This window comes from Anoplopoma fimbria, chromosome 13, assembly GCF_027596085.1.
Source record: "Anoplopoma fimbria isolate UVic2021 breed Golden Eagle Sablefish chromosome 13, Afim_UVic_2022, whole genome shotgun sequence".
NCBI lineage: Eukaryota > Metazoa > Chordata > Actinopteri > Perciformes > Anoplopomatidae > Anoplopoma > Anoplopoma fimbria.
In genome coordinates this window covers 22262219-22288042 of record NC_072461.1, presented here as the reverse complement: position 1 = coordinate 22288042, position 25824 = coordinate 22262219, and the positions used below count along the sequence as shown (strand labels likewise).

At 37.6% G+C, this 25824-nt stretch overlaps 2 protein-coding genes across 2 annotated transcripts in view; both read left to right on the top strand.

Moving 5' to 3' along the window:
* Nucleotides 1-5256, top strand: part of krt1-c5 (keratin, type 1, gene c5) — an 8938-nt gene extending 3682 nt beyond the window's left edge. The window contains exons 5-9 of the mRNA XM_054611326.1: nucleotides 1129-1293; nucleotides 1394-1519; nucleotides 3489-3706; nucleotides 4192-4220; nucleotides 5072-5256. Of these exons, the coding sequence (XP_054467301.1) occupies nucleotides 1129-1293; nucleotides 1394-1519; nucleotides 3489-3706; nucleotides 4192-4220; nucleotides 5072-5187 (654 nt within the window). The 3' untranslated portion in view covers nucleotides 5188-5256. The remainder of the gene's footprint in view (nucleotides 1-1128; nucleotides 1294-1393; nucleotides 1520-3488; nucleotides 3707-4191; nucleotides 4221-5071) is intronic.
* A 5882-nt stretch (nucleotides 5257-11138) lies between these two features.
* On the top strand, nucleotides 11139-25176 carry LOC129101550 (protein shortage in chiasmata 1 ortholog). Its single transcript, XM_054611405.1, has 28 exons — nucleotides 11139-11211; nucleotides 11518-11575; nucleotides 11664-11793; nucleotides 12184-12274; nucleotides 12357-12547; nucleotides 12639-12798; nucleotides 13319-13424; nucleotides 13504-13645; nucleotides 13738-13842; nucleotides 14089-14218; nucleotides 14457-14551; nucleotides 14878-15123; nucleotides 15559-16017; nucleotides 16987-17217; nucleotides 17312-17506; nucleotides 17615-17707; nucleotides 18223-18404; nucleotides 18499-18571; nucleotides 18817-18886; nucleotides 19150-19316; nucleotides 19412-19517; nucleotides 20302-20413; nucleotides 20618-20739; nucleotides 20914-21001; nucleotides 21489-21620; nucleotides 21951-22100; nucleotides 23076-23883; nucleotides 24439-25176. Coding segments are annotated over exons 1-28 (4530 nt in total). The 5' UTR covers nucleotides 11139-11209; the 3' UTR covers nucleotides 24525-25176.
* Nucleotides 25177-25824: the final 648 nt, after the last annotated feature.

Sequence of the window (25824 nt, the reverse complement as noted above, 5' to 3'; positions counted from 1 at the left end):
TGTTTGCATGAAATATGTCTTTGAAGCAAGGTTTACTGAGCTGCATGAGATCCACTTCCCTGCATCTCAATAGGAATAGTATCATCCCAAAAATATTTTTTCTATCAGCAACACAATAGCAGGTTTAACAGTATTCAGTAGCTGAAACATAATCATTGTAAGTGTGCGGACACACCCCTCCTCTTTGTAGCCATGGTGCTTGAAGATAGCAAGATAACACCTGTGTACACAACAGGCAGGAGCATTTGAGCCCATCCGGCAGCCACAGGGATTATCTGTGTTTAGACTCTAAGGCGTGGTATCCAGGACGTGAACTATAGACCTGACTGAAGACAGTTTTTTTTATTTGAATATTTATCTTCCACATGCAGAGGTGCTTAAAAAAACAAAAAAAACAAAAGGAGGAGTTAAAGTTAACCGCAGTGCAGACCAAGTTATAAATAATTGCTATGGAAAAATAACAAAAACTACTTTGTTTTGACCCCTCAAGTTAATAATTATTTTGCGTACTTTAACTATCAAAAAAGGTGCACTAAATCTTCTTACTGGGTAATTTCAGTCCTTAACTGAGCCCTTAATGTCTAATTTAGTTTTCAGAAAGTGCTGTAAGATTATTCCATCCATTTTTTTATGCTTATAACCATGTTTAAAATATTTCCTTGAATTGTAATTTACATAGTTCTATTGCAGGAAAACTGTCTAATCCGTCTTTGTTTCAAACGACAAAAATTCCTTTCTAGAGGATATTTTTAAAACAGGTTAAATCATTTTTAAAACAAAAAATATATGTATTATCTTTCACTTGTCTCAATAAAACGAAGTCTGCAGGACTAACACACATCATATACACCTTTTTTTGCATTCTGAGTACTTTCACTTGTGATACTTAAAGTGCATTTTGCTGATAATACTTCAGTCTTGCATTCAAAATCCTACCCAAGTACTTTTATAGGGTTGTATTACTACTTAAACTGAAAGTACTGGATAGTATATAAGTAATACAGCGCCAAAATCCAATGTTAAGAAACTTGACGGCCTCAGAGTCGTCCAGGGAGTGAGGTAGAAACGAAGATGTTGCAGCACTAAACACTACTTTGCCTTTTTTCCCCCCTCTTTAAACGATCACAGGAGATGAATTTAATGAAGTCTCGTTTGGCCAACGAGCAAGTGAGCGTCGAGGTGGATGCGGCTCAAGGTCCGGATCTGGGAGCCATCATGGCCGAGCTCAGGGTCCAGTATGAGGGCATCGCTCGCAAGAACAAGGAGGAGTCCGAGACCTGGTACCTCAAGAAGGTCCGTCACTGCACGAATCCTTTACAATTTTTCTGGCATTATTACCTGCTTTTTTGAGAGACTACATGACCAACATGACTATTTTCTTTGATGTCTCTAGTTGGAAGCAGTGCAGTCGGAGGTCAAAGAAAACAACGAGGCTTTGCGTTGTGCCCAAAGTGAGCTCGTTGAGAGACGACGTTTCCTGCAGGCTCTGGAGGTCGAACTCGACAATCTCCGGAAGCAGGTACAGTACTGCGTTCACAGACGGTGCAGAGGTGTAGTCTGAAGGAGTATTCCTACATACAAAAATAACATTTCTCCAGGAATAACACTTAACTTCTCAGTAAAATATCAAATAGCCAGCAAAGGGTCTTTTTCTTGCAGTAATGAATCAAGAGTCATGTTTACTACCATTTCTCTACTTCATGGAGCTCAGCCCCATCCTAACCTCTTCTCTTTTCTTCTCTTTTCTTCTGAACACATGTTATCTATAGAAAACAGCTGCTTTCTCCTTGTCAACAGAGAGCCTTTAGCGGCACAATGCACACAGTAATTCCATTGTGCTCCAATAATCAATCAGTGTGACAAGACAAAGAGTCAAACAAGACGATGTTTTGTCTGTGTCTCTGCTACATGTAAGCGCAGGTCAAACTAGAATATAGAGCTGTTCAGTGGACGCAAATATAACTCATTGATGTTTGCCTAATAGAGAGCACACAGGACTGAATGCAGAGATATTATGGTGCTGACAGTCTTAAGTATCTCTGGTTGAGTGGTGAGTGGGCATGAATGGATGAGCTCAACAGATACAAAGAGATAATGGATGTTAAAAATGTACATTGTCCAACAGAGGGGACACTTTTGTGGACTTAATAGCGGAATATTATGTATAATACATCATGCTTTGTGTGAGCAGTCTGAGGTAGAAGGTGCCCTGTGGAATTGTTTTGTAAACAAATGTTTTAATTTAGTGTTATTCACCAAAACACGTCTGTATTTCTTCCACATTACACATTTGCAAGGCCAATTTTTATAGAATCTTAAAACCAGCATTGTTTACATGTTTATAAGGTTGCAGTCTTCTTATTTCCTGCCTTTGCTGGGGCATTGCAGCATATTTTTGTGTTATAAAAGACAAATAAAACAGGGACTCACTCATAGAAAAACATCTCCATAGCTCTACTAGGGGTCTAAAACTCCACAGGGAAGCTTTAACCTTTTATCCACAACAGAGTTTATCTTTTATTGTTAACAGAGCAGCTGTTACAGGTTGACTACCTTATCAGTTAAAGCTGCACTTAAAAGTATTTTATAATAAAGCATCAGTTCAAGCCTCAGCTGTGTTTTAGCAACTTTCAGCTCCATGTTTTGGTTTTACGCTCCATAACCTTACTGTTTTGGTGCTCCGCTGTCATCTGCGTCACTTCCAGCTGCAGCTGATCTCATTATACATGACCCGATAAACCTGCTGAAGGCTTCCTGTAAAACAGCAGACAGACACAGTTAGTGACTAGGTGGTGTATTTTTCTCAGATGATGGTGGAGACCAAACCAGAGCTTAAAAGGAAGTGAATATTGCACCTAAACTCATTTTGTTTCAATTACTTTCAGTTCTGCTCAATTACGTACAACATAACTTTATAAAGGTGACATTCACAGTTTGTCCTGCGGCCCATAAAGTGGCCCAAAAAAAATGCAGCTTTTAAAAATGTATGATTGTGAAATGTTTTGTGATTGCTCCTGTAAATAACTTAAAGGTGATGTTTCCAGTCTTTATGTAAAGTTAACAAAGCAAATACACGTTTTTCCAAAATATCACTTTTCCCAAAAACCCCACAAACACCAACTGCCCAAATTGCCCAAAATTAAGAATTCAGTTCTTGATAATATCCACTCCAATCTTTGCGAATGTAAAGTTGAAAGTGGATGAAATTGGGAATGAAGCATCATCTAGAAAGAGAAAATGTATTTTCCAGCAAAAGAAATCCAGCAGATTTAATGATAAATGTTTTGGGAAAAAAAATAATTTATGTGTCAAGTTATCGCATACATTTTGTGGATGTGAAACTGCTCCAGGATGCCCCTTTTAATACATATAAAAGGGTTGATGGGTGATGTTTCAGAATGAATAAAATGTATACTTCACTCTACATTGTTTTATAAGACTTGAGTTATGAACTGTCACTGATCATTACCGGTTTGTTCTGCTGACAGGTAGGTGTGTTTGAGGGAAACCTGGCAGAAACGGGGCACAAGTACTCCGTGGAGATGGACCGTCTTCAGGCCACACTGACACATCTGGAGGACGAGCTGTCTCAGCTGCGTCTGGACATGCAACGCAACAAGACCGACTACGAACAGCTGCTGCGCATCAAACAGAACCTGGAGATGGAGATCGCCACCTACAGGAGGCTGCTGGAGGGAGAGGAAATGTAAGTGAGGGCAGAAATACCACAATCAATACTCCAAACTACATAGTCTTATAACAACACATATTTTATGCAAGAACATCTGTATGTTGTTTACTTTGAGTAATTCCAATATCTCAACAAAGATACTCATGCATTATCAGTATAAAATGTTTTTTTGTGCTTTAAGTATTAACTTATATTGCTTTTCAACAGGAGAACATGTAGTTATCCTGAATATGCATATATTGTACACCCCAAATAAAAGTAATTGTTTGACATTTGGGGATTTACAGTGCACTTTCTTGCAGAGAGTTGGATGAGAAGAAATGTCCACATAGAGGGTGGTATCAATTATCTCATCTTACTCTCAGCAAGAGAGAGAGTAAACATAACTCACAAAATAAGGAACTATTTCTTTAAAGTGTACCTACTTGTATCGGATATTGAGTGAGCATAGTATCTGCTTGCTCTCTTGGATAACATTGTCATATTCTTTTGTCCTTCAGGGTGAAAGAAACACCTCCACCTCCTAAAAGTAAGTTCAGAGTATCTTTATCTGGAATGCCTTTGAGGACCAAAAGCTATTAGCTTCAAGGCTTTTTTGTATAAAGTCCTCTCACTTTGTTGTTATGTCCCCGGTAAAGGGTTATATGGTAAACATCTACTTGTTAGTTGGTCAGCATTGGCCTGATGTAAGAAATTACCAAAAAAGAAAAAAAATGAAAAATAGAAGTTCGATATTTTTGCTCTTATCAGATCCTTTGTGGGTATCGAGTTAACACAAAAGGACAGATCTCATGTGGTCATAAGGTAGTCTGTAAAACTAAGGAAGAGATTTGATGCACCAGCAGAATGTGTTTTCTACTGTTCTGGACTACTATTGTATTATCTGTCTGCAACATTTGTCTCGTAAACCTGATCTTGGTTATCTCTGGATAAAAACTAAAAAAACTCATTGGACAACATGTTGCAGGAACATAAAATCCTTACCTACGTTTGGCAGACTGTCCCTTTAGCCCACAGGATATTTGGCCTTGGGTGTGGTTGCACAAAACAGAATCTGATAAGAGTAAACTGCCAAAACAGGGAAAGTTTGACATTCGGGCTCTTTCCTTTTTATTCCTATTGTATGTTTTGGCATAAAGATGGTGCACAACAGCATGCCGTGTGCAGGTTACTGACATTAGGTAACATTTAAAGGTTACATTGACACGGATAGTAACCTGATACTGGTGGCCAATGTTGTCAAAATATTACATTTTGGTTCAGCCTCATAACCTCAATAAGGCAAACTAAGACATTGCATTGTTGTTAGATGAGTGTGCTGTTTCAGTAGACAAGAAAGATCAAGTATTCATTTTTTTGTGGTTTAATTCTGTGTCACAGAAGAACCCGATGTAAGGACCAGGAAGATTGTAAAAGTCGTCACCCAGACAATGATCAACGGGAAGGTGGTGGACGAGTCCAGTGAGGTGGAGCAGATCGAGGAACGCAAGAAATGAGCCAAAGAGTACAAAGAGAAGAAGATGTCTCTTAAACCCAAAGCCTGCTGACTGAGGATCAAGTCTCAACACGACCTTCTTGATTTATGAAACATAAACCTCAAAAAGAAAAAAAATAATTCTTAACTCAAGGTCCCTTTGCTAATTTAGCTTTTTCCAGAGCTTTTGACCACAATGTCATGGTCCTCCCCAGCAGATCTAGTTTGCTAAGTTGTCATCAAAATTGCTAAACATCCAGAAACTGCTGTTTTTTTTAAGGTTAAGAATTAACTTTCACATTCATTTAAATTTAAAGAAATAGTTTGTCTTTTTTGGGGGAAATATGCTCATTTGTTTTCTTGCAGGGTGTAAGATGAGAAGGCTGATTCAACTTGTCTGTTCGTTCAATATGAATCTATATCTTTTAGACTGGAAACCAGGACACAGCCAGCTTGGCTCTGTCCAACACAACCAGCACCTCTCAAAAGGTCACGAGCCACCATGTTATATCTGCTTTGTCAAACAAGTTGTTTGTACTTTTCAGAGGCAGTTATAAGGAGTTGAGTTGAAGTGCAAAAAATTCATACAAAAAAAAACTAGCTGTAAAAAAGTATTTATGCTAAGCTAAGCTAACCGGCTGCTGGCTGTAGCTTCATATTTCGTGCACAGACATGAGTCTTCTCATCAAGCTCTCATTAAGAAAGCAAATACGAGTATTTTCCTAAATGTCTAACTTTGTCCTTTAATACTGACTGAAGCTTCTAGAAAATATATTGATATTGTAACAGTATCTACTATATGTGCATGATAGTTTCACTGTTAAATTGTGTTGTGTTGTGCTGTAGTTTTATTGCAGAAATTAACAAATCAACCAAAGCAGCTGTACAGTGTCAATAAAACAGTGTTTCAAAATAAGAGTCCCTGTTCAATTTTTAAGAGAGTTTAGCTTAAACAGAAACTTTGACTGAAACTCGAGGAACATAATGGGACGTAGCAACAAAGAAACATATGATTCTGCACCAAGAGGGCAGAAACTTCAAATCCCTTCATACAACAGTTTCAGGTGACAGGCTTTTGTGTATGTGGGTGTTGTGTTTCAGTGAGTTTCTATGTGAGCTTTTAACGCACTTGTACATACAACGTATAGGAATTAAAGAAATGTAGGAACATAAAGTCACTTAAAGATGAGAATGAATGTTGACAAAGTTAAATGTGACAACAACAAAAGAGAAATAAAGTCCTAAAGTATTGTGATTATAAGAATATCCATACATCTCAAGTGCTATCTTTCTGGGTCACTGTGATACAAAAATCACAGACAATAAGCCAAATGTTCAACAACAATAGTTAAAAATGGTAATAAAAAACAAAGAAACAACATTCCACTTGAGACACGGGCTAATGATTCTTAGGAAATCAACTTTAAGGTATCTGGTCATTCTTAAAAGGGGAATCTCTTTTTGAAAGCAAGTTTAATTTCATGAAATTTGATCCTGACAAAACGTTGAATTGCTGTCATTTGTGGATTTCAACCACTGAGTTTTAAACCTGATTATCACTGAGTGTTTTGAAGAACATCAGACGGTGTGTTTGTGTGGTATACAGTATGCGCATGTGTTTATTATGTGTGAGCTTTTCTGTATTAACGTGGATGTTGTAATTTGAGTCCCTGCACTGCTACCATCAAAGACTGGATGGACTCTTATTATCTGAATTCGGATCAAACTAAAGTTCTGCTTACTGGTCTTAACTCTTAAATCGTATCATCCCACATCTTGGACCACTGACAGCTAACTTAAAGGATACATCATGAAACAATAAATAAATAAGGAAGTCTGCTGCACTAGAATTATGAAAATGAAAATACTTTAAATCAAGTTATTTGGAATTAAAATAAAGGCTGCAACTGTTAATCACCTTTTTTTTTTTAAAAAGGGGAAAAAATGCATCATATTTTACAAATTAATTTGTTTTGAAATTAAAATCTTAGAATGCAAAATAACAAGCAGTTAATGATAAAGTAAAATATTTACCTCTGAAATGTAGAGGATATATTTAATACTTATGTAAATTACCTCAATATTGTACCTAGGTACAGTACTTGAGTTAACTTACTCAGTTACTTTGCAACAGTTCAGATCGGTTCACTGCAAAAGCTACAGGGATTTCAAGGGGACTACTGAACATGTTGTCTTTTGGTCGGGACAAGTGTTTGACATGATTTCTGTTAAACTGACCCTTCACTAAGCTACGCTGCCTTAGCAACGGTCGCTACACACAGTTTACATTCACAACAGTGGCAGATTTAACAGTCCAGTTGTGTGGTAATTTTTCAAACAATGGGTCCATCATTTCAGACAGAGGTAGACAGCAACAGCAGTAAACAGCAGACTTCACAGTTTTAACAGTTGCAGATTTTCCAGTTTCAGCTGCTTTAAAAACAAAAGGTTCACAAATGTTTAAGTCTGTCTTCAATCAATATTCACGTTCATATGAACATTAAAACTGTTTTTTCTTACTGTAATTATACCTCCTGTTCACTCTGGACATTAAAAGATCCTTCAAGTGGAAGAGATGGGTGACATGATCTACAATATTTGTTCAGTGTAAAAGTTTATATGACAGTAATGAAAAGATTCAGCAGTCTGAGTTAAATCAAGTGGACATTAAAAATTAATAATTCACACACACGTTTCCTTGGTCAGTGTTTCCTCAATGAGCTACAGTTGAGGGATATTAACACAAAGCAGGAATTCCACACTATAAAGAATGTATAATGAAAGATATTTACTCATGACTAACTCAGTCGGCATAAACCTAATTTCACTTTAAAATAAACTGTAGATTACACTCACAGAAGAGGACTGTGGATTTTGTCCCCCATTCACTCCCACTGAATGTGCAAGGAACAGTTCTGTTATTGGAGAGCAGACTGAGGAGGAATGACTGCAGCAAGAAAAAAAAACATATTTTAATTAACATATTGTTTTAAGACAGAACTGAAAGATTGTGATTGATCATTTAAAATATTTAGCCAGATAATCTCACAGTTCAACACGTACATTAAGAGTCTTGTTCAGTCCGACTACTCAGAATTAAAGCATCAAACTTATATTATTAACTATATCGGTTCTGGTTGAGTTAATTAGGCTCATTCACTTGATTATTTTTAAAGCCCTTTGTAAGGTAAATTATTCATTTGAATCCTATAGTTTGTTTTTATAGAGCACTTTGAAATATTCTTTTAACACTTTTATTATGGATTGTAGCTTTCCGGTTGCTTTTATCCATAGTTTTACGTTTTTTATGGGTGAATAAATGTATACTTGACCCTACATTGCTTGGCAGTGGTCTATATATCTGATCCTATTCTTACTAATTTTCTAAGAGACTTTTCAGTTCTGGCAACCAAATGTTGTTAAAATGTACACAGCCTTGGTTAAAGGAGGAGCATGTTTTTAGTGTTTTAGCTCAACATGCCTGCTGTAATTTGGAGTTTCATCAGTTTTTTTATTTTGTGCATCTCTTCCCTGAAGATCTTGGAACTCCAGTTTTAAAAGGTATTATAACAGTACGGTTATTTCACTTACATGGAAAGAGAAAACTCAGCTTACATTAGCGCTCATTTACTGCAGTTTCTTGTCAGTTTGCATCTATAGTTTGTCACTCCAGTGTGAAAAGTTTTACCACGATGCAGAAAAAAACAAACCCACATTCCTGGAGTCAGATGTCACAGATAACGTCTTAGTCTTAAACTGTAGTTTCGTCATCAACAGTGAATATTATTTGTCACCTTGATGACAAACTTGTAAAAATCCAAACATAGATGTTTCACAGAGACCTTTAAGAGTCCATTAACTTAATAACCGTCCCATGACGTCATACATAAGGACTTACAGCCAAACAGAAGAGACAATGATTCTTTTTGTTAATTTCAGAAAAAAGAAATGTGACACGCCTAAACTCTCCTTTCTTTCACTTAAGATCATCTTTGAATTGTAATCTAGCCAAACTTTATTTTAAATCTGATGCAGATTTATCTCTCATGAAGAGATTAAGTGACTCAGTGTTTGTGTGACTGCCTGATTCATCATATTATCCCATGTTTTGATAACATGGACAGAGACAGATTGACCTTTTTTGCTATTGACTTTCAATTGCACGGCATTATGCAGACATTAAAAGGTCACTTACAGCTACTTTTGTGGTATTATTAAAAATTCATACACAGCTCTGTAGATCAGGCTTATCAAGTTGCAATGACTTGTCATGATATTCAGGTGACACTCAAATCTCTGCATGAACTTGTTTTCAAATGATGCTAAAATTCCAACATTATCATAACTAATAAGGCATTGAGTGATTGTTTATGGAGCAATTTGAGGTCATTCAGCTTGAGATCTCAGATTTACAATCAAATCTCTCAAATGTCTTACTTTCTCATGCCATGTGGTGATGGACGATGGAAATTCACATTGTTTTATGTATAAGCTGGGTATCATCAGATGCCATGTCCTCTCTCATCCTGTCATATCAGCGTTTCACCACTTGAGGGTGCAAGAAGACCAACCAGACCATTTTACTCTCTGTCATATAACTTGACTGTAGAAAGAAATTAGATGGCAGCTCATCTCACGTTGTTTTGTTTTTTCAAATTAAGAATAATCTGCCAACAGATGTACTCAATGGCCTAGGATGCATGAAAGAACAATACCACAAACAAAACAAAACCACAGCCAAACCTTGTCATGCATGCTCCAAGGAAGATACCAATGATGCACTGAAATGAACTGCAACATATGGAAGTCATTCCAAAAGTGGACAAACTTACAGAGTCGGTGATTTCCATGATAACTGTGGAAAAACCTGAATAGTAGCCAAACTCGCTTGGACCCGAAAGAGCTCAATGCTGCCAAACAGAGACAAAGCTTTTAAATATGGAACACGGAAAAAATGATGAGCAAGCCGGCTGGGACCAAAAACCACTCAAAGGTCATGTCTTTAACAACCTTCACCATATCATACTGAAGGTATAGATACATGTGTTTACCGTTTGGAATGAACAGTGCAAAGGAGGTGTTTCACAAGAGAATATCACAGATGATTGAGGACAAGGGTTGTAACCTCCATCAATGATTTGCTGAAATATGCTAAAGGACAAGGACGAACGAGACAGGGGACCAGAAGGATAAACCTAGTGTTCAACAAGGTGAAGAGCAAAATTTAATTTTGTTACATACGATTGTTCTATATTGTAAATTCACTTTCCTACTTAAATAAACAGAGCACTGCTTTCACTTCCATGTTCTGCTAAATTCCTACAAATGTACAAAATCTGTGCATTAGAAATAAGTCTTGTCCTTATTCACAGTGCATCTCCTGGAAGCAACAACACATTCCTCGGTCTACCTGATAAACGTAACTATTATTATATTCCTTTATTGATCCCCATGGGGGAAATTCGGGTGTTGCAGCAGCTCAACTACATAGAAACAGATAATAAATAAAACATATTATACAATAAAAAAATAAAAATAATAATAAAATAAAATAAAAATAAAGATAAACATAAAGATAAAAATTAAAATTAAAATTAAATAAAACAGTATATACATATACGTATAACGTTACGCTGCAAATATCTCAGATATAACGTGCACCTAGGACAGCACCTATAAAAAGGTCACCTGTCTTCAATTAATGTGAATATAAGAACCAGAAGAACCTACGGGAGAGACATGTCTCGGGCAAATTGGGGCCAACAAATGTGAAATTAACTCAAATATGATTTTTTTCTTGGAATTAAATCATAAATGTTGAAAAAAAACTGGGAACTTAATGCTGTACATTTTAAGACCTTGACTCAGGACAACACAGGTCATGTAGGCCCTCTTGTCAGTAAAGACAAAGGATCTTTGTTGCCTTGCCTGATAAAACGAAACGCTTCATTGCGCATGCGTCGAGGAAGTGAATCATCCGCAACAAACGATCTTTGGCTCTAAAAAAACGACAAAAACACCAAAATAAAACGCAGCTTATTATAATGTAAGTGTGATGATACAATGACACAGTCTGATTATTAATCACCTTCTATTTTTCTAGTTCTACTATTGAAGTTTTAGTTTTATCAAAACATTTAATGAGTAGAAGAAGCTAAGCTAACTGGATAGCTACTGCTAAGCTAACTTTAGCCAAACAAAGCTAATGTTGTATGATTTGTATTTTTTGATAGAAGTGGCCAGTTAGGAGTTAAAATAAGGAAGTTACATGTTAACAATAATGTGTTTAAGATATTTGTTTAGGCAGTGATGATTATGCATTAATATCTTCTGAATATATGCTTATTTACAGGTGTGAAAACAGCTGTTTCCCTTCCATCAGATTTAAAGCTCTGGACTATGTCTTTGAGGCGAGTTGTTATATTGACCTCAGAATCAGTTAATTCAACTTTAAAGATATGTTTCCCTGCAAACATCTCCTCTGTCCTTTGATTTCAGACCTCCACCAGTCTGACAGTGATGATGAACTTACTGGCACTGCCCACCCCTTACTTCACTGGGACCAGTGACCTTTACCCCCACAGGGGCAAGCTGCCTGAAGTCACCTACAGGACACCATGGACCAGAGGTACAGAATACTGCTTCCTTAAAGGTGTCCCAAACCTTCTAAACATCTTGCCATCAGGTTTTATGTTCTCTAAAAATACATTACAATGAACATTTCAATAGCTAAGGCATGGAGCAGGAAAACAATATTATATGAAATGAGTGATTCCTAATTAAAGAGTATTCTGACCTTGTCTAAGGAACCAGTATCAGATTAGACACAAAGCTAAAATAGTCCAGTAGAGACCTACTGTAAGGCTCAAATGTTTTTTTATGATTAAACAAATATTTTCAGGTCAAATTGAACAAACGGTGTATACGAAACAGCCTAGAAAATGTGGCGTATAAATAATTACAGGTGTCAAAGTTCTGTAGATGAAACAAACACAAACTTCTTTTTAACTTGATATAGGAAAGGTGATCTCAACCTGCAAACTCTTCGTCAGTGGTTCTGTGCTCGATGACCTGGGAGAAAAAAGCCAAGCAGATATTTCACCAGAAAGGTTTAAACCTGTCTCACTGAGCATCATTTCACTCTCATTATGTTTTAATGTTTGAGCTGTGATTTTAATAATTATATTCCAGATTTGAAGTGACTCTGAGTGAGGTGAAAGGGGATCTGGAGGTGATACCCAGCTCTAATCCTGACTCACTGAAGGATCTAGACCAGGATGAGTATGTCTGTCTTTTAAAGGAGTCATGGATCAATAATCCGTGTCAGGAATCATTTTTGAAGTGGACAACTGACCAGATGAAACATGGAAATGAAAAGAAAGGTAAGTCAATGTTGCTTTAAGAATAAGCATTTAAAGAATATCTGTGTCATTGTTTGTCTTTCTCACCCAAAACTTATGTTATCTGTCAAAGATCTCTTCCTGCCAGAAGAGCTCATAGTTGATTACCTGCCACACTTTAAGAGACATTTACCCACGCTGAAAGCTAAACTGTCCAGGCTTAGGACGCTTCCTGTGGCCGACCCTCTGCTGAGCTCAACAGGAGATACCATCTCTGAGGACGCCATATTCAGGTGTGTTTGTTTAACTTTCAATAGTTAGTTATGTGATCAAATAACACCAGTGAAGAACTGTCGGTTACACGTTAAAGCCCTGCATTATAAATTTGGAAGCACGAAGAATAAGCATTAATATATAATACCAAAAGTAAAAGTACTCATTGTGCAGAATGGACCAGAAGAGTTAATACTTTTGCAGGTGATAAAAATGAGGCTAATTTTATTAACTTTAAATACTGCTCGACAGCTTGTGAAAGGGGAACTGGGGATCATAAAGTCTCATCTCATCTTAATCTAAAATAATACATCAAATGTATTTGTTGATTTAAATTTGTTTTACTAATCTGATTCTGCAAAATGACTAAAGTTATCTCTAATAAATGTAGTGGAGTACAAAGTACAAAATTTCCCTCTGAAATGTAGTGGAGCAGTAGTATAAAGAAGCAGAAAATGGAATTACTTAAATAAAGTTCAAGAACCTCAAAACTGTACTTGAGATAATCTAGCGAGTTACATTCCAACACTGTTTTTTTAGGCATTGTGCGTCTTATGAAAAACCTCCTGATGTGAACACCAGGGAGATTCAGACATGTGGAAACATTCAAGAGGAGTTTGGTAAAGAGTCACTGTTGAAAGAAGAGGTAACTAAAAAGAAAATGGCGAATGATTTTCTCCTTTTTTTAAAAAAAATACTTAAAAGTTTTTTTGTTTTCTGTATAGTCTCTTTTGCTGCCTGTTGTAGTGGACACATTGAAACTGAGCCAAGAAAACTGCACCGCCTTCTCAAGCATTTGTGATCGAATGACTGTTGCTCCTGAACAGCTGGATGAGCAGCTTCCAGTCCTGGATGTGCTTTATAAAGGTAATTAACAATAAATAAGGTAAATAGGAAATATAAAAATGCACAGTGACACAGAAGAGAAAACTTATATACTGAAGTCACATTTCTCTCAGGTTTCCTTTCAGATGGATCGTCATCCATTGACATTTCCCAGTTTAAAGTTCCGGAGGAGCCTGACAAGAAATGCAACATAAAGGGAGGCTTGATGGAGCTGGAAGGTAAAAGTTACAGAGAGAAAACACAACCAACTTCTGTCATGTCGGGACAGAAATTGGTTGTAAAAATTGTACTATATAAACAATAAATACAATTATGTGTAATATGAGTGTTTTGAATTCTAGTGTTAATAGAAAACTATGGTTATACCTGGAATGTGGGTAGCGAAAAGGTAGTGGTATAGTAATAAGCTGAATCAGCATAACAGAAGTTCCATGTCCTGTGCTTAAACTTTATCTTCCTCTCAGGACGTGTGAAGCTTCCTAATGAAATGGAGCTGGACATGACTTTGACCCCGAGTCCAAAGAGAAGTCAAACCCAAATCTGTCCGTCCACATGTGAACTTCAGGAGGAGGAGCTGTCAGTGCTCTGCAGAGGGTGAGTGATGATACCATGTGGTCAAACTGCTCGTACATCCTGAACAGGTTTGGTATTTGTTGCTCTCATATATGGCCTTAGTTGAAATGACACATTATTTTATAACCAATTACGAGGATAAAACCTTATATGTTTCAGCATTAGAAGATGATACAACTGACAGTAAAGTCCCTTTGTGATATAATATAATATAATATAATGTAGAAAAGTTTTTGTAACAGTAATGATTGTCTTGTAGATCTTTGGTGTCTGCGAAAGCTCAGAAAGAGATGGAGACGGCGCTTTGGAAGGCGGAGAAGCATCCAACCTTCGTGGTGGGCTTTCTGTTGGCAGGTAAATGTTTAGTTTTCGCAGACTTAAGGAACTTCATTTAGTTTGAAAAAGTTAGTTAAATAATAAGATTTTGACATGAACGCTGTTGTAGAATTAAGTTTCAGTGTTAAGTAAAGTGGTAAAAATGAAACACCAAAGTATGGTTTACATTTTGTACTGCCTTCATCATTTCAAGTGTTAAATTGTAAAAATAAATATTTTTCGGTTGTAAGAGTCACCATGTTACCTGAATCTATAATTTAAGTTTAAAGTTTAAGAGACCTACACTAAAAATAAATCTACAAAAGAATGTTATTAAAAATATAATCTGCTGTATTTTCTCACAGAACCTCATATATATGAACCAGCTGTCGACTTCCAGCCGCTGTCTGAAGCCTGGAAAGTCTTAAAATCAGAGAATCGACCTTTCATCAGCGTTGGTGACAAATTGCAGTCACAGATGGAGATTGGAGCCCCGCAGATGTTTTTGTGCAACAATAGAGACTTCACAGAGAGCATGAGGCCTGAGATTCCCTCCACCACAGAGGAAAAGATGGAGGACTTCAAAAAACTGTCCCCTGAACACGTCGAGTGTGAGTCGTCTATTCTGTTTTTTATTGAATCTTTGTTTTGTCAGAAGATAAAAGTGAACGTAGTAGTCTCTGTGTTGTTTTTATAGTAAAATGAGCCAAAAAAAATCAAGTTAATTAATTACTTAGTGGATGGATAAAACCATTCATTGACAAATTTGATAAAACATTTATTGTTTAGTTTTTTTTTCTTCCCAAAAATATGCAGATTATAGCTTCACAAATGTGACTGCTTTGCTTTTTTAGTTTTCTAAGACAATAAAACTGAATGTATTTTGGTTTTGGATTGACGGTCAGACAAAAAATGGCTCTGGTCAATTTTGCGCCATCATCTTACTATTTTATAGACTCAGCAATTAGTTGATTGTTTCAGAGGATGAAAGTTTGAGATTGTTGCAGTAGATTTCTCACATCTCATCTCATCTCCTCCGGTCTCAGTCACACCCGTCCTGATGAATCCCACAAACAAAACTCAGTCAACTCACCTGAAGAAATGTGAAACTACTGCGGACGACACCCGTCTTCAAAAAGAAACTTCAGCAGATTTGTCTCAGAACGCCTTCCTGATGCGCTCTGTCAACACAAACAATAAGGAAGTAAAACCTGCAACCTTTATATTTTCTAAATCTGCTGCTGCCACCAACACCAAAGATGAAGTTTCAGACAAAAGGCTTTTAGATGTTGCAGGCATGTTTTCTGCTCGTATGAACGACGTCAACGCAGGTAGAGACGACCGTAAGACAGAGCAGAGCCCTCTGTCCTCCAGAGATAACCACAGATGTCTGCCGGTTACGAGACGTCCACCAGAGAAGGCCCTCGACCCTCTGGCCACCTTCATGATGCTGAGATCTCAGCAGACGGCTGCGGTTACTGAAGCACATCAGAGCTCAACTCCAGGTACGCTGGGATGCTAATTTGGTTGAAATGAGTGAATAGATGATGGATTCATTAAGTGTTCCTCTTATAAAAGCCTCAAGATGATTTTCATCACCTCCTTTATGTTCTTGCAGTCCTACTTTTATACATATTTCTCCTGAGAACTTTTTTTTGTTTTTGGTGTATATGCATGGCACACAAAATAACAATATCAACATATTTCATAAATATATGCTTTTTTCTTTTTCTTTTATAGGTAAAATAGAAATATGAACTACTAGTACCATTATTGAAGGATTTAATTTTGTTTTAAACTTTGGCTCCATCTTGTGGTCAAATCAAGAATGTGGCAACCAGAGTTTATTGTTTGATGATTATAAAAACTCTCCATGAAGTAACTATAATTCATTATTTGTGTGTTTATTGTTCTATTGTCATGGCTAAACAAAATAATTAATAACACACAGACCTCAAACAATTGGTCAATCAATCAATCAGTCAATCATTAAAGTTAATCATACTTTTTTGATAATTGATTAATTGTAGTAATTTAAGGTTAAATCTCCAGATCTAGCTTTTCAAATGTTAATATTGTCACTTTTTTATTTTACTATAAAACTGGATATATTTGGGTTTTGGACTGTTGGTCGAAAAAAATGACATTTTTAGACTTCACTATGGGATCTGAACGATTTTGCTTTTTGCTGACATTTTGTAGACCAAAAAAATCATAGAAATTGGAGGAAATAATCTGTAGATTATTCGGTTATGTAAATAGGTGCTAGTTTTATTACTAAACTACTAATGTCACCTTTACATGGCTTAATTAATATGGACTTTTAAAAATAAAATTCAACAGTCAGCAAGGCAGCTCCCAAATTTAAACATTTTTGCTGTTCACTTTGATATTTACCTTACAGTACTAAATCTCAGTCTAATGACAATAGTATCTAATTACGGACTGTTATATCATCTCATCCTTTTTATCAGCACCAAACGTGGACCAACAAAAACCAGCATCTGAGCATCATCAGTCTCCTCCAGCGCTGATGCAAAGATCAGATCAGAGGCCAGCAGCGTACATGAGTGGTGCTGTGTCAGCAAATGCTACCAGAGAGCAGAACGCAGCCGGTCAGGTGACGGGTAAAATCAGTCCTCCTGTCCGTCAGTCCATCCCTCAGAACAGACAGGACAGCAGAGTGGTCCAAATCCAAGCTACCGGTACGATACCAGATCATTTATCAAACGTGTATCTTGAATTGTCCTAGTTGGAGAAAAGCACGGATTCGATGGTTCAGCTCTCGCTCCCTTACAGACAGCCAGCAGCGAGCCCACTGTGAGCTGCTGGCCTTCGCTCAGCCCAGTTTGAGCTCTGCCAGAAAGCTGGGGCTTCATTTTCCTGTTCGGGGAGACTTCAGCTGCCTGTCCCCGGACCAAACACACTTCCTCCTCAAACAGCAGGAGAGGGCGCTCTGCAGGACACAAGCACAGAGCGCAGAGCTGATCATAAGTACAATTTCATAGTACAATTTTTACAATCTGTAAAACTGTTCATTGAATTCAGTAAATCTACGTTATATAAAGGTGTTAAATCCCTCTAATAACGTCGTGTGTACAGATCAGGAACTGCTTTTCAACCAGGCGGCTCTGATTCATGTGCTGGTGACATTTAAGGAGCTGCTGCTGAAGTGTGACCTTGCTACTGCATTGGGTCAGTATAACTGACTTTAAAACTTGGTCTTAAAGTCAGTATTTCTGTAGTTCAGATTTCAATATTCAATATATAATAAAGAGCAAGTATCTTTAGTTATCAATCATTTCAGTTTAACTCTTAAACTCTGCAACATTTGCTTCAACAGGACGACGTGTGTGAGGTTTTATTACATTTGATTATTAGTGCTGAAAACAAAAGCAAACAACTAAACATCTGTCATTACGTTTTGATTTTAATTACATTTTTACACAGAAATACTTTGCTTTTTCCAACTGAGCCACGTCCAATTCAACCCAGCAATTTCAATTGTGACAGAAATACTTCACAAAAAAATAAACAAAAACTGATCTTACTTTGTCAGAAAATGCTGTAATCCATGTCAGACCCCATCTCTCATATTAAGAAGCTGAAGGAGAATAAATGTTTTCAGAGCTTTAAAGTTTATTTTTGAGGATTCTCATGTTTGTGATTCATTAAACTGCATTTAAACATCTTCTCCTTATGCACTAAAGAGTACCTGACCAAGGCAGCTGAGGCGTGTGCGGATCAGAGTCTGGTGCAGCTGGTGAAGAGGCTGCAGATCATCCTCTACCTCAGTCACAAGAACCAGGAGTCCAACCTCAAACTGCTGGAGCTGCAGAAGCTGCTGGCTTCATGGCTGCACGGCAGAACAGGACAGAACAACATGGAGAAAGTCAGTTGTACCAGCACCAATCATGTTTCAGTGTTTATTTATGATGGAGGAAAAAAAGGCTTGCTCTGATCCTGGCTTATTTGTCTTTCTGTAGATTCTTGTCATAATATCAGTTGACTCTGACGACATCAGATCTTTAATCATCAGCAGTTTGAGCCACGTGGCTGGTGAGCAACCCTTCATCTCTTTCACATATCAGCCACAAAAACAGAACTACCAATACAAACTAAATACTACTGTGCAAACAAGTGTTGTGGCTACAAACACTTGTGATTCTGGAATAAAAACTCACCAATCACATGCAAAAACAAAATGTAGGGTTAGTTTGCTGCATTCCTTGTAACAATGATAGAAACACGTGATCATGTATGTATTTCATACTGTAACGTATGTTTTTTGTTTGTTGTCTCAGGTGCTGCTGTAACAGCTGTTTGTCCTGAGGAGGGCAAGAAAAAAATGAACGGTGCCAGTGTGATCAGCAGGTAAAAATAATCCTGTTTTTGTATTTATTGCCTCATTTACACACATATTTCAGCACATTCCTCACTAATCACATCTTAGCAATAATAAAATATCTACAAGTCATCCCTCGTATTACTCCATACTGTATGAGTAAGTAACAAGAGTGGTGCTTTTGTGTAACGGAATAAGTGGTAATCGTTTTGCTGTGTTCAGGAAATATTTAAAGCTGCTGTGTTTTGTTTAACAAAGTGTGTTTTTCCTCACTCCCATCCTGTTGCACCAGCATGTGTGACAGTGTGTGTGTGGTGGTGTATGAGCAGCACGTTGGCCCTGACTTCCCCTGGAGCAGTTTCTCTCTGGTGGTGGAGTACGACCATGCAGGCCAGTCACCGTGGGCAACAGTCTGCAGAGAGAGGAGCATCAGTCACCTCACCTTCAACACATCCATCGGTCAGCTGCCACCACACACACATTATTCACACTGTTGTACAGTATTGTGTGATATTTTTTCACTAAAGTGTGTGTGGTTTTTTTTTCTCCAAAAGATGAGCAAAAAGCCTCGTGGTGCCTCGAGGACAATGTGCCGTATGTGTTGTTTGTCACAGAGGGGCTTCTCAACTGTGCACTGCTGCTTCAGACACTGGAGTCAGGGTAAATGCTCCTATTCATGCAGTCATGCCTAATTAAATCATATACAGCCAGTAAGAATGACAAATGCCTGCAGTGCACTGGGCGATGGTGCCAAAAGTCAATAGTTATAATTTTCACAGTAAATGAAATTGTTTAATAAGGTCAGGACTCAATGGCAACCACAAACCTGCACCATAATCTGAAGTTTATGTAATCTACTTAAATCGTGCTCTAAATATGATAACATGTTGAATAACAGTAGAGAAATGTTATTCGCCTTTTAAGGGAAATCAGTCAAACAAATTGGTCTCCTTATGTCAGACTCAGTACTCAGGGTTTCATCCAGAAAACTTGTTTGTTTTGTTTTCATTTAGCCATCGATTTTAGATGATCATCATGCATTTAAAGTCTCTCACTCACTTCTTACTGTAATAAACTTTTTTCTGTTTTTTCTTCATGTTAGTCCTTCAAATATTTTTGGTTTTGTCTGACAAATAACCAAAAATCTGGATTCTTTTTATTTTCTATGATTCAAAATAGAAAAAAAAACATCCAAAAATCAAGTAATAAACCAATTAGCAAAATAGTTGCTAGCGATAACAAAATCAATTCATTGTTCAAGATTTACTGGTTATTTTAATATATCTCTTACCTCCACACATTTCAAGAATAAATCTCACAAAAAAACAACAACTTTACAGTCGAGCTTTTAAAAAAGGAGGTTCAACCATACTTGCCAGTGAAGATAAGCTATCATCTGAACACCACATGGTTAAAGTTTTCTGTATATGTGTTTATGTTAAAGGTTTGAAATAACTGTTCTGGAGAGGAGCCACTGTCCGTCCCTGCAGATGCTCGGAGGGACCCATCACTACGCTGTGATCACAGTGGATGAAAGCACCGCTATCATGGTCCAGGTACCACGGAGATACCTGCTGCATCCTTCAACACACACACACGCACAAGTCAATTATGATGCTTTCTTCCATGTTTTTATCTCCCTCTACTGAGCTTCTTGGATATTGCATGGAAATGTGAAAAAAAAAAAAATTCTTCGTCTTGACAGCAACAACTAACAACTGTGTGTGTGTGTGTGTGTGTGTGTGTTTGCGTGCGTGTAGGAGGAGGATGAACTGTGTCAGGAGCGAGCCAGTGAGAGAGTAGTGATGAGGCTGACCGCTCTGTCTCTGCAATACAACTCCTGTTGGCTCATCCTGCACTGCAGAGACAGCAAGGGAGGAGGGTCAGTGTCCACACACACACACACACACACACACACACACACACACACACACACACACACACACACACACACACACACACACACACACACACACACACACACACACACACACACACAAATTCAATACATACAGATACACACTTAACCTCAGCGATTCTGTCTATGTGATGGCAGATTTTCCACTGAAGCCTTCAGCAACTTGGTGTTGGTTTATTCCTCTCTGGTGCTGTTCGGCATGAAGTCTGAGGATCTAGACATCAAGGTAGAACAAACAAAAAAAATATTTATTTTCCTACTCTCAACTGTTTTTTAACGAGTCCTTACTGTCAAAAAATATCAAAGCCATACAAATAGTGCTGGTAAAACTTCACCACATCATTAAATTGTTAAATTTTAGTCATTAAACTGTACTTACTGGCACAAAAAGTGAATTAATTGAACCAACTCTTGTCTCGCTCTGCCGACTACATCTCAACAAAATACAATTAGCAGGAATGCCAACGCATGCATGGTGAAAAAAAGAGCAACAACCTATCATACTATATTGTGATGAATACTTGTTCTATATGATTAAATAAATAGGACATTATTTGATCAGTAAGAGACAGGCAGATATTAAATTAAGTTTGACCCCAAATTGACGTGAAAAAGCGTAATTCGCTGCAAAGCAAGTTGTTTGCTTTACTGATTAGCTGATTAGTGGGCATGATATAAATATTAACCACCTAATCTGCTTCTCTGTTTGTCAGGTGCTGATTGTGTCCGAGGTGACTGAAATAGCCAAATGGATCAGCCAGATCTGCTTTCACAGCCTGATGGCCAGTGAGAAGGACCCGCTCAACTACCTGGACAGAGACTGGCTGACTGTGATTCCTTCAGAGGTGTCAAACTTTACCTTTTTTATTCAGATAATATATGGGCTTTCTATCACATAACAAATATGCCTTGCAACTTAACACTAAAATGAAATAAGATAAGATAATCATGGGAAATGTGCAGGATTACAGCAGCAGAGAGGAAGTAATCACACAGTAAAGAATAATAAATAAGTAAAAACTTTAAAAATCCACAATAACTAAAATATTATATAAACAGACAGAATAATTTAAATATTGCACAGTGGATTACACAGTACATGACTTCTATTTTTACACCCCACTTGAAGTCTTTCTTATCTGATTTTATTTTTGTGTCTTTTTCTTTCCCTCCAGGAGGAAAAGTGTCTGTCTCAGTTCCCGTGTATCAACCCTCTGGTTAGTCAGCTGATGCTGAGGAGAGCGCCGACCGTCCAGTGGCTCCTGGGGGCCTCTCTGTCTCAGCTGATGGAGCTGCTCCCCGAGGTGCCACATAAAGTCCTCAAGGTGATAAGAGATGCATCACTACTCTTGAGTTCACCACACGCACACTGTATGTTGCTTTTTTGCTTCTGCAATAAAACATGTTAGTGGTTCTTAATAAGGGGGCTGAAAGCGAACCAGAGGTTGGGACACTGCAGTTATTTCATTTATGACATGTATTTTTTTTTTTTACAGCAACTTATCTTCCAACAAAATAAACCCTCTGATGATCAGACCAGATTCCTGTTATTTCGTTGTTACTGTAAATTTATTTTTGGCCTGAGAGTTCTCTAAGAACCACGTTAACTTACAATGTGCTGTTTGGTTGTCCTGATACAAAGAAAAATATTATAGTTTTGGATACAATTATTACAATCAACAGAAAAACTGTGTGATTTATGATATTTATGATGAATATTATTTTAAAATTAGGGCTGCCACTAAGATTGATTAACCTGCCAACCATTTTCTCAATTAATCGTTTATTCTATTAATTGTCTAAGTAGTGAAAAAGTCCCAACACAACCTGATTTGTCAAAACCAACAGTGGAAGACCCAAAGTTATCTAATTTACTATACTATATGACAAATAAAAGCAGACAATTTTCATAATTGAGAAGCTGGAAGCAGCAAATGTTTGCTTGAAAAAAGAACACTATCAAAACAGTCAATTTATTCAAATAACTAATTAGTATTTTTATTATTATTGATGTATTTATCACTATTATTTGTATACAATTATTTTTCTTTTGATCAACTAGTATATAGATCAGCTAATGATTGCAGTTCTAAGAATGCATTACTGCAGTTCACAATTATTTTCCTAGAAGCGTGTCAAACTTTTAACGCTAAACCATAAACTTAATTTCTACAGTAGAGTTCATACATTAAATGTTGTTCACATTTAATCAATAAAAATAAGTGACTAATTATAAGGACATTTTAATGTTTTCAGTGACAGTACCGCACTCAATATCTCCTCTTCTCTTCTGGTTTCAGCTGTTCAGTGACACCACCTCCCTGTACACACTGACCACAGACCAGCCCGAGTCTCAGACACTCATCACTGAGACAAATCAACACACCAGTCCACCAAACAGCCCCTGGACCACCACTGCTGCTCCAGAGTACATGAACTCTGACCCACAGCCAGAACCCCCCATCACGCCCCATCCAGAACTATTCAGTAGTGACCACAACACCAGCTTCCTGTTCAGAGCTGATCGCAGCTTCAGTGAACCGGACCCAGACCCGATGGTGCAGGAGGGCAATGCGGATTTCAGACTGGACTTGAGTTCCTCCTTTGGCAGCCCAGATGTTCCCCTACAGAGGAGCTGGACCAGCAGCGATCCATGGAGAGAGGAGGACCGAGGCAGAGAGGAGGTGACGTTTTCTGGCTGGAGACGCAGAGCTGGAGCAGTGGGGAGAGTTGTCGGAAGAGTAAACGATGAGTGGACTCCGAGAGCTCCAACAAACCTCAGTGCCGACACTCGAGGAGTCAGAATGGAAAGTCCTTTCAAGCTGGACTCCACATTCACTTACAGCCACATCCTGCAGCAGCCAGCCAACAGTCAGATCTCCACACACTCTGCAGTTTACAGCGACCTCCAGTACCCAGATATCAACCACATTTCCTTCAGTCTGAGCCCGCCCGCAGAGGTCGAGAGGTGGGGTCGAGGTCAAAACAGCGACGAATACCTCACGAGGAGCGCAGAGAAAACGCCGATTTCAGCCAACTATGGCTCCAAATGCTGGATAGGACAAGAGAGGAAGAGGAGGGGCGAAGCTGCCGGTTTGGTTGGAACAGGTGAGTGATAGACGCTGTAGGTGAGTTTCCATCCACATGTTTTTAAATAAAAAACAAAGTGTAATGAAAAAAGAATCAGCAAATAAATAAGGACGTACATGGAACGAGTGAATTAAACATCCATCGGAGCTTCCACTGCACGGAAGCAACCAAAAATGTTTGGCAGACAAAAACATCTGATCCTCAAATGAATACATGAAACAAATATAAATGCCATATTTCCACTACGTCGCCTACATTTTTTTTTCTCCATCCTTTGAAGTTTGACGGGTGCCATTAATACATTGCAAAAAACGAAATGACATAATTAAAAAGAGCACCAGACTGGAGAATTACTGCTTACAACTGTTAATCTTGACGAATCACCTCCTAATATTTGCATAACGGTAGTGGATGGAAAAACACATTAATTCCCAATTTCATTCTGCCAATATTCTGGAAAATTAGTTAAAAATTTGTGCTACATTTGGATGGGTGTCTTTTTTCTTTTTTTTTTTTTGAAAGCTTTGTCTTTAATTGGACAAATTGAGATATTTCCTTGTGTTTGTTTTTCAGTGTTGACACCACTGAAGAGGGGGAGGCTGAGCTATGAGAAGGTGCCCGGCAGAAGTGATGGACAGACGAGGCTCAAATTATTTTAGGCATGAATGCTTTGTTTCTTGTCTGTGAAGTCAAGACAGTTTCGTTAGATTCAAGTTATTTGCATAATTTAAGCTTCAGAGTTTTTATTCATTGTTATATGATGTTTTATTTTGCCTGGTTAGTCTGCAAAAGAGTTTATATTGTAAGCTAAGTTTCCCATTTTGAAATAAGGATAAAATGTCTATATTTTAGGCATTTATTCTCCTATTAACAAGCAACAGTGCTCCTCTCCTGATTTTTCTTTTGAACCAGCTGTGTTGAGGGGGAAAAAAAAAAGCAGGAACAGAAATAAATCTCAATAGAGTACAGTAATTGCTGACAAATTAATACAAATTAATTATTTTCAGTCTAATAGTTTTATTATTTAAAATACTTTATGTATTTTAAAATATTTTAGTTTTATTAGTTGTTTGTTATAGGATTTATTATGAGTTGTTTTAAGACTTATGCTTGAATTTCACAGCACAAATGGTATTTATGTGATTTAGTTTAATCAAACCTACAACAATTGTTTATTATTTTATGTATATTTTGAATTACCTGTACTGTTACGCATTCAGAACTGGATTCTGGTGTATAAACGGATAATAAAGGCCAATGTAACACAGTTGTAATTTTATAAGTTGAAAATACTGCATATTAATAAACAGTTGAAAGCCCTTATGAATACTATTTTACTGTGTACAAACTGTTATTATATGTTTAGATTCTGCTTGTAAGTTAAAAAAAAAAAAAAAAGGTGTCGTTAGCTATTTCTGTTTTTACAAAATTATAATAAACAGATTACAACAGAACACATTTTGTTTTGGTTTTCCTCCGTACAGAGCATGCTCAGTAGAGAAAAACAAATTGTGATTTATGGTTAGAGGAGTGGGAATCGAGGGGTCTTTGCCAGCTAAACTGATAAAGCCTCTCATTTTAGCAGCTCCAATGGCGGGGCCATTTCTTTTTTTTTTCCATTTAGTGAAGCAATCCCCTTATCATCGTCTCTCAGCATGTGGAGAGAGTGCTTATCTTCACGAGCCAGCAGAGTGAAGCCAGCTCCCTGAGGAACGATCCCCAGACAAAGACAACCCCGAGGGACATCGACTCCAAGCCTCCCTGCCTCTGGACGGACGGATCCAGCCCTGGCTAGCCCCCATCAATAACCCGCCAGGTTTTTTGGGGGCTTTTTCCCTTTTTTAAAACATCTCTCTCTCTCTCAGTCTCTCTGTCTCTCTGGCCTCTGCCTTCTGACAAGCAGTGGACAAACAAAAGAGACATACTAAATGGGTTTTTTTTGTTTTGTTTTTTTAAATG

Excerpts from the sequence above, each read along its gene's own strand:
- LOC129101550 (XM_054611405.1), top strand. Across the intron at positions 12,799-13,318 it reads TCTGAGGACGCCATATTCAG|GCATTGTGCGTCTTATGAAA; the intron begins GTGTGTTTGTTT and ends CTGTTTTTTTAG. Across the intron at positions 13,646-13,737 it reads CCTGGATGTGCTTTATAAAG|GTTTCCTTTCAGATGGATCG; the intron begins GTAATTAACAAT and ends CATTTCTCTCAG.